At 46.9% G+C, this 9050-nt stretch overlaps 3 protein-coding genes across 3 annotated transcripts in view; 1 reads left to right on the top strand and 2 right to left on the bottom strand.

Moving 5' to 3' along the window:
* Positions 1 to 268: 268 nt before the first annotated feature.
* Positions 269 to 1796, bottom strand: LOC131886309 (NAD-dependent protein deacylase Sirt4-like). Its single transcript, XM_059234599.1, has one exon. It carries the CDS (start codon positions 1327 to 1329, stop codon positions 355 to 357), a length of 975 nt encoding a protein of 324 aa, XP_059090582.1. The 5' UTR covers positions 1330 to 1796; the 3' UTR covers positions 269 to 354.
* Positions 1797 to 3636: 1840 nt separating this feature from the next.
* On the top strand, positions 3637 to 6677 carry LOC131886581 (rab5 GDP/GTP exchange factor-like; the record flags this gene model as incomplete). The annotated part of the gene is given in 6 exon segments (XM_059234954.1): positions 3637 to 3920; positions 4291 to 4439; positions 4507 to 4761; positions 4844 to 5062; positions 5743 to 5999; positions 6089 to 6677. Coding segments are annotated over 6 exon segments (1674 nt in total). The 3' UTR covers positions 6605 to 6677.
* The window catches only part of LOC131886582 (mannose-binding protein C-like), an 11660-nt gene continuing 9204 nt past the window's right edge, over positions 6595 to 9050 (bottom strand). Inside the window, exons 4-7 of the mRNA XM_059234955.1 lie at positions 7430 to 7499; positions 7279 to 7346; positions 7151 to 7183; positions 6595 to 7035 (exon numbers count right to left, since the gene is read on the bottom strand). Of these exons, the coding sequence (XP_059090938.1) occupies positions 6701 to 7035; positions 7151 to 7183; positions 7279 to 7346; positions 7430 to 7499 (506 nt within the window). The 3' untranslated portion in view covers positions 6595 to 6700. The remainder of the gene's footprint in view (positions 7036 to 7150; positions 7184 to 7278; positions 7347 to 7429; positions 7500 to 9050) is intronic.

Genomic DNA, 9050 nt, shown 5'->3' with positions numbered 1-9050 from the left:
ACATTATCACCGAAAAATATCACCGAGGGCTTGACACAGCCCACTTTACAACGCGGACACATGGGCACGTTGAAGTTTTCCACGGCGGCGGGTGGNTGAGGAAGAATTTGATTTGGACGACTATTAGAAACTAGGCGGCGGCTTGTCCAGCTCGTCCTGTGCACGTTCCTGAGCTGAATGACCGGCCATGTCAGGTCTGTGTAACCCGCGGGGTACTCAAGCTAATGAAATATAACACCAAGCGGTCGTTCGGAGTAAAACGTGAACCTCATGGAATTCATTTTATTGCTATAATAACTCAACATAGCTAGGACTATCCTCAATAGAATAAGAGCTAGGGTCAGGGTCCCTGGTCTAACTGAACATTCGGTGCGTGGACCAATATGCGTCTACAGCCGCCAGTACCTCGCTAGCCCGGCCCTCCACTTTCAGATGGGTTAAATGATCGGCTCGGGTGGGGCCAATGTTGCAGATCAACACCTTTTTACCCGCCGCTTGAGCTTGGAGGATCATCCGATAACCCGAATACACATGTAACGATGAGCCGATCACGAACAGCGTCTGACAATCTCGAATACGGCCCTCGATTTGAGTCAAGACCCGACCGGGCACATTATCACCGAAAAATATCACCGAGGGCTTGACACAGCCCACTTTACAACGCGGACACATGGGCACGTTGAAGTTTTCCACGGCGGCGGGTGGGATTTCCACGTCGCCATCCGGGCGGACCTTGATGTCGGTGATGGCGGGAAAGTCTGGATTCAACTGATGCAACTGCGCCTGCCAAGCCCAACGGGGTGCACGGAAGCAGCAATTCAGGCACGCCACGGTCGAGTTGGTGCCGTGCATCTCAATCACGCGGCACGAGCCGGCCTTGAAGTGGAGTTGATCCACGTTCTGCGTGACAATGCCGCCCGCCAAACGACCGTGCGCCTCCCACTCACGCAGACGGCGGTGAGCGGCATTGGGCAGGGTCGCAGCCCACTGGGGCCAGCCCACGAAATTGCGGGCCCAATAGCGGCGGCGGGTGGCGGCCTGCTGCACGAAATCCCGGTGTTGAATAGGCTGGCGTCCGCTACGGGCGTACAAACCCACGTGGGCTGATCGGTAATCCGGAATGCCGCTCTCGGTGGATAGACCCGCCCCCGTTAACACCAGGAGACGGGGTGCGGCGGCGGCCAAAGCCGTGGCCAAGGCTTGAATCAGGTCTGGATCGACCGGTCGATGAGGCGGTACGTAAGGCGAGGCCATGTCGGGGGCGCTCCAACCTGGTCCACTCAGCCGACGACGCCATCCGGACCCACCTGGTAGAGGAGGCCTGGGCATCAGGCTATGGGTGTGGCTGGGCTCCAAATGGACAATGAGTGGGTCAAAAAGCGGGCGATGCGGGTCGGGAGACCGGGTCTCTCTCAATCATAGGGCGGGCTTAGCGCCAATCATGGCTGACGGCCAGACTGGGCTTCACCCGGCACGAGCGAGCGAGCGAACCAGGGTGGCACCGGGTGGTCCGACCAACGCTGAGAGGCTCAATGATGGGGCTGAGGGTAAGGTCAAACCCAATCGAAGTGTATGGGCGGGAGGCGGGCGTTGACGAACGATTGGCCAGGCTTCAGGCTCCTGTCCCATGTGGGTTGCTTCATCGGGTTGAGTTGTGTCACCACCATCTGGCTATGAATGACCGGAGTCCACGGCCTTCGCCGCCTGGTCAGGCCTACTATCGCATCTCTCAATCAAGCCTGATAGGCCTACAGACTCAAAGACGGAAAATCGAACTAGTTGATTGTTGTTCCTCGATCGCCCAGGTCGTCCAGTTATGCCGCTTTGAGTACATTGAGGTCAAAAAACGAGCTTTCACAATTGTGACTGAGCCAGAAATGATGTAAAGAATAAATCATTTTCAACCCATGGTGATCAAAATATTATGGATTCAAGTTACAATTCCAGGCAATATGCCTAGCAAATAACTCATGTCCACTTATTTCATTTGCCACTTAAAAAGCACATCTTGGAGGATGTCTCAAATGGCGGGTCTGAAAAATAATCTGAATAGGGATAGCTTCAGGAAGTCTGTCTTCCCTTGGAAAATAGTAACTTTTCAAACATGAATTAAGCCCAAAAATGAACAATGACACAATTCCCGCTTACTATCTTCCAAAAGCCCCGTTCTGGCTGAATTCAATATGAGATACCATTTTGCTCCCCTCGTCCATTTTTCTTAATTTTTTTAGGGGGCACCGTGCCCTTTTAGCCTCTTGGTTGCATTTTTATTTTCTCAATGATCTAGGCACACAAGTGAATATACAAGATGTTAGCATATTTTTCTGGCGATGGATGCTATGGTTAACCATTGATTCCCTTCTGGAGCGAAGTGTTATTGTCTGGAACGGGGATAGCTCGACTGTAGCTCTTTATTTTGTTAACTTTCCCAAGCAGAAAACAAAAGGTTGAATTTGATATTTAATTCGCTGGCCGACCAAATATTGTACAAAGTTGAAGTGGTAAATATACGATGAATCATATCATTCAAGTCGACCAATCCCAGCTTAACACAGCCTCAACTCAACTAAACTCTGACTGGACTTCAAATAGTCCCTGGCCGTTGATTTCCATGAATTATTGTGAGGTAACGAGTCCCACAGCCCCCCACTCGTGACTTTGGTGTCCCATCGTTTCAAGTTTGCGGCATATTGATATCAAGTTTCTGACGTCTGAGCTCAGAGAGCGAGAGCTGTAAAAATGGCCTCGGTTCAGGTCTTGGACGACACGAACATACGAATCTACGATGACACTCAGTTTCATACATGTGAACATAGCAGACATCCGAAAACGCCTGGTGGGCTTGTTAAAAAGGGGTTTGTTGACCTCAATCCTAAAAGGGCGGTCTTTAGGCATGTTGGCTCATGTCGTGATGGTTGGTATTTTTTGATAAGCCATTATGCCATTCTAAAACTATGAAGTGAGGAAAAGCTCATTTAAATTAATTCACGCAGACAATACGTGATGGTTACCACATTTTACAGAAAGAGATTCAAACCTGGCTTATTTCAACCATTCAAATGCTGGTCTCACATAGCTTCTACATCTTGGCACTCAATTTATTCCTGCGTAATTAATCCGGGGCATATGTACGATATGTACGAAGGGGGTAAGGGGAAACCCCCGTGATTTTCATTGGATGACTCATGGAATTGAGGATGGCAATGACGAGTCCCTTCAACGCAATGATACAATTGATAATCACGCAAAATCGAACATAAGATGGTGCTCAGCTGACGTGCCCCTGGGCCTGCCCTGGGCAAACTAGGCCACGTACTCCATGCCTAGGCCATGACTAGGCGCGCCCAAACTTTGTCTGAGTCATCATCTCAAAGCACTCAAATCAGTCACAAACGTCACAAATCATCCCAGATCCATCCATCCATCCATCCATCCATCCATCCATCCTTCCATCGTCTGTATTTATTTAGTGCTGTCATCCCGGCATTGAGGCATCCGGCCCATCCCGTCTGAATCAGCGTAATCCAGCGGCTGCATCCACCCCTATCTATCCACCCCTATCTATCCACCCCTATCTATCCACCCCTATCTATCCACCCCACCTGGGGAGCCGGGATTTTTGCCCCACCGCCAGCGGGCCTCATGCCCCGCTCTCGTCCTCAGGGCCCCGCCCTGCAGCCACCCCCGCCCACGCCGGGCGGAGGTTCGGCCAAACTGTTGTGCCGCAACGGCTGCGGATTCTTTGGCAACCCGGAGTGGCATTGGTATTGTTCGAAATGTTGGCGGGCCCATCCTCAACGCAGCTTGGTAGCTCCGCCCACCACCCGCTCATCTGGCCTGACACTCGGACCACCCGCCAGCCCTCGAAGCCGACCGGCATCGGCCGGGACATCGGCTGGGGGGGGCGGTTCAACCACACGGTAAGCCGAAAAGACCCGGAGGAGCGGAGAGAGAGAAGAGTGCGCCCTCAGAAGCACCTGGCATTCCACGGGGTTCGACTGCGCCCCAATTCAGTGCCAGTCGATCCAAACCCAGGGATCCCAGGAGCCTTTGACATACCGTTATTATGATCACGTTGTTTAGTCCGCGTTTCCCTCCGTATCCATGGTGCTGTATGTCCTAAACTTGGTGGGCCATTCCTAATTTCGACTCCAGAGTGTCGAAACTTCTTGGCGTGGGCGGCTTCTAGTTTTTTGTTCACTCCCTGTCAGGCCCAAATGTTGAAAGCCCTCGAAAATTTCCATGGGGTCCTAAATCGCCACCACTAACCCATTCAAGTTCTGTCCCCAGGTCCAGTGGGGATCCACGCGCTTCACATTCGGGTCCTAAAGCGCCTTCGGGCGACCTCACTCTCCGACAACGACTCAAGCTCACTCCGAAATCGCCACGTAGCCCTGCTTCGGCCACTGGCGCCCCATCCGGGCCACCGGCCACCTTTGGTAAGACATGGCTTGGAGGGCTAAAACTTCCATCTCCAAGCTCAAACTCTGGCTTTTGTCGTGGTAGATTGGCGCCAACATTTGTCGAATTTACCTCACATTCGGGCCTCAACCGAATGCTTGAGTGCCGGGCAAGTCTTGGCTAGTCATTTACGCCATTGGGTGGACGGGAAGAGTCTGGCCGAAATTTGGGTTCTCATCCACACCCTTCTGGAAAAAATCGACGCCAGTCACGAGACCACGCCCATCGATACAATTGCTAGTCAAGTCCAAGAAGTCTACCTAACTTTGAGGGCGAAATTCATTCAATGGGATGTTCCAGGTAAGGATCTTGAGTCAGGATGAATAACTTCGTACGTTCAATAATGGTGAATGTTTTCCCGCAATTTCTTGTTCCGTTTAAGATGATGATTTGTCCGTGATTCTGGAGCAAAGTGAGGCCTATTTGAGCCTTGCCACTTACCCACTCCTGTTTTGTCCCTCTTCCACCAACGACGAGGAAAAGGATCTTCGTTTACAGAATCGCATTCGATCATTAAACTGGATCACCACCCAAGAGCTTCGATGTGTCATTCAAGAATCTTCCCAACGAGTTCGTGATTTACTCCATGATGCCATTAACGGTGAGATGAAATGCCGCCAGAGTATAGCTAGATATGTGATGAATAAAAAAAACCAACGGACAACTTACTTTTAGACTTTGGGTAAATGACTACATCACCATTATTATTATTATCAAGGGATCTGCCAGACCCCGAAAACCATATGCAAGAAATAGAGCGGTACAATCAAGCCCCTAAGGGCATCATCCTCTGCTACCAAGCCGGGGCAAATTTCAGATGCATCAATATGGAAAACGTAAGAGTGAACGGAGTCCGAGATAGACTTTAAAACCTTAAAAAAGGCCTTTATTTTTCTAGTTCAGTGACTGATTCCAAAAGATAGGTGCACATTCAAGCGAAATAGCTGTGCCACTTTGACTACAAACTTATCTTATCAAGAAAGAGTCAATTTCTACTTCTTAGCATGTTTGATAAATGATAACCAAAAGCGCCCTTTCTTCAGAATGCGTCTAAGTTAAAAGAGAAAGTTTTAAAGTCATTCCTGAACTCTCATTTTCAATGCTTTCGCCATTTTAAGGGGGTAAAATTGATCAATAGTTGTATCGTCAAAGATCTTAAGATGATAAAGCAATTTTTGATTAATCAAGTAATTCATTAGTTGTATACCCTGTCTGCCACACAAGACGGAATAGATACGAGGGAAAAAGCTTTAACGGAACCTTTCGTCTCTGTGTTTCTAGACATTGTGGCCTTGGACAGCCAACAAACACCGCAAGCCAAACTCAAGAGCCTAGTCACTTGTTGTAAAAAGCTGATCGAGATGCTTCTCATCTCCAATGAAAAAGCAGCCTCCGCCGACGAGTTTCTCCCTTGTCTGATCTACGTCTGTCTCAAAGCCAATCCGCCGCGCCTCCAATCCAATGTGAACTATATCACTCGATTTTGCATCGAAGACAACCTTCGAATGGGCGATGGTGGATATTACTTTGCTAGCTTGGTGAGTTGAGGCGACAGATTTAGAGTGTAAGGCCTACTCTAAATCATTGAATGTTCCATTGTTCCGTTTTTGGATGTTTTGGGTTACAGTGCAGCGCTTTGTCCTTCATCGAAAATATGGATGCGGCTTCGGTTGACATGGATTCCACGGATTTTCACAATTATGTCACCGGTCGCTCCTTGCCACCCGGATCTTGGAAATGCACTCTCCTAATGAGCGAAGGCCTCCAAGTTATGGTCCAAAATAAGCGCATTCTAGAGTCTTTGTCCGAACGGCAACACCAAGCTCTGACCCAAACCACAAGTCTCAGCCAACAGATGGACAACTTCGCCCAAGAGATCCACGAAGAGGTGGCTGATATTCTAAGAAAGACGGCCTACGTGATCAAGGCTCCTCGGACGGTGAAGAGATTGCATTTCCCTGTGACATCCTCATCCACCAAAGAACCGCCGTGTTCCAAATTAGTCGACCTACCTACACCAACTGGCCATCAGCTCAGCTTGGACAATTTTGAAGGATGTTCCACCCAAAACGCCATTCCGGGGATAGTGTGTCAAAACTTGCAACATCTTTCCCTACAAGAGGAAGATGACGATTTAATGTAATTATCTTTATTTGCAAAATGTACTTTGCGAGTCCTTTTTCATTTATAATACATATACAAGTTTGAAAACATGAGCGGGCACTTTCACATTTTCAAACTAGTTGATTTGCTCAACGCTCTCGAGGTTGAAACCATTAATCTTAAGCTGGCCATTGGCGTAGGGCTTGTGAGCCGTGACTTTGATGAAGAAGCCTTCCCTGGTTTGGGTTTGTATTCCGCTGCACGAGTCGTCGAGGTTCGAGGATCTGGATTTGCACAAGCGGCAGTCATCGCAATTGGAATTCTTGATCTTGGGTTCGCTTTCCTCTTTGGCATAGAGGTCAGCATCCCCCGACTCCACGCTCAACCGAACGTTGACATCACGGCAAGTCCCGAAGCATTTAACCTCGAAGCTCACTTCATCCCCTTTGCTAGCCGGGCTAAGATCGAAACCTGGACATGAAGTCTTGGATTTAGGTCAAGGGAAATGAACAAATAGAATGGATGGATGGAGCATAGGAACATTATTGAAAAATGTTCGTTTTGCTCAGATTGATGGTTTACTTACTGAATGGTCCCGCGGGAGTAGGCGCAGACGTTCCTAACATGACAAGCAAAGCAAAAAATAAGTCAGTTCAATTTGACATGTTCAAATCGGAACATATCTGTTTATAATATTAGCTTTTGCTGCCTTACCTTTCTCACCTTGCTCGCCCTTATCGCCTTTTTCACCCTTGGGTCCTACGGTACCAGAATTAGACCCCCTGAAAGTAAATGATAAATCAAGCCGGGGTTTCTGTATTGATTCGAAATATTGACGAATTCGCGAATAAAATATGTTTCTTACTTTTCGCCTTTGGGCCCCATGGGTCCGGGCAAACCAGTGCTTCCCTTTGTTCCTAATGCACCGGGAAAACCTGTAATATGATATACTTTCCGTTATAGTGTTTGACGTGTACCTGGTTTTTGAAAATCTGAATGTCGGGAATGGTACTAACAACAAATGTAAAATCGGGAACAAAAAAGAGCCTTTCAGAAAATTCCGAAATGGGCATGGGCATAGACCACTGGAATCATGATTTCAGTGGTCTATGGCATGGGGGTTGAATGTGTTTTCCACGAATTAAAAGGATGTATTTTCCAGAACAGATGTTGACAACATTTTACCTTTTCGATTGTTTCAATCACACTTTCTTAACATATTAGAAAGGCCTTGGATCTTGCAACATTGGTGTAAGTTCATTCAACGCCATTACGTTTGTCTGGCTGGGCAAGTGAATTTGAACTGAAATCTTGAACGACCCTTCCGTCTATGCTTATAAATAGTGGCCATTCTATTTAACACCAAACCGAGGATTTTATCGTTCCCCAATAAAAGATACGGATTACAATTACTTTGATCAAAAGGATTATTTCATTACACAAACATTTGAGGTATTTTATTTCTGAAGAATAAGGTTACGTCGGCATATCGCTTTCCATATTTTAAGAAAATAACCCTGAGAAAGCTGGTGCGGCAACTTAGGGTTTTTTTTTTTGTCATTAGCTACTGTCTCCGAAAACGTGCAAAAAAGGTAATATTCTCTAGCACTTTTCAAATATTTAGCTTTATTAAATACTAACGGAGTGTAAGTATTAAATATTTTGCCTTTTTCTGGAGTAAATTTTTCCTAGTTTCGGCTAATGAATTTTGAAGATTTGCAACAATGACACGAAAAGTCATGATGGAAAAACAGTATCAGAAATTCTCAAGCTCATAAAGCTTCCTTGTTGGAAACCTGTGTGTACCTTAAGTCATGGAAATGTGTAGAGTTGGGAAACTTGGTTCAACTTAATTAAGCCAAAAAAATATTTTCTGCCAAACAATTACTTGACAGCTTCGCTCTGAAACAAGATTTTAAACCCCAAATACCTTTAATATTGTTAAGAGCAAGCTCAATTTTCTGCCCTGATTTTCTCTATTCAGGATGCATTACAAGAAATTTAAAAGAAATGGCTATTTGTGCTATCATTGTCTAAAAATCTTCAATTTTCCTCAGTTCTCAAGGGAGAAACGTTTTTTTTTGAAAATTGTAACTGTACTTTCGTTACTACTGCTCTGCGTATTTTCAAGTCCAATCTAACGTACCAGCAAATGAGAGTTGGCAGATCTAGCTAGCCCTCGAATATGGGGTTCATCAGGTACTTGGTCAAAAACTGTTTTAGGGCGGCGGCCTTACACTAGGATGGAAAACCAGGATTGAATCCGGTTTGAGGATGGAAATAGGACTAGTACTGGGGCGAGTTCGGCAAAACGCTTGAATCTTTCACTGTGCTCAAGTCGAANGACAGGGACGAGGAATTAATAAAAGCCATTGTCTACCACCTGGCAGAAATTGGTGGCAGAAAATGGCAGAAATTGGTCCAAAATAAGTGGTAAAAATGGCAGAAAATGGCCAAAAATGGCAGAAAATAGAATTCTGTGTATC

This window comes from Tigriopus californicus, chromosome 9, assembly GCF_007210705.1.
Source record: "Tigriopus californicus strain San Diego chromosome 9, Tcal_SD_v2.1, whole genome shotgun sequence".
In the NCBI taxonomy this organism is placed as follows: domain Eukaryota; kingdom Metazoa; phylum Arthropoda; class Copepoda; order Harpacticoida; family Harpacticidae; genus Tigriopus; species Tigriopus californicus.
Note: the sequence above shows the minus strand (reverse complement) of the source record. Positions and strands in the feature narration are given on the sequence as shown.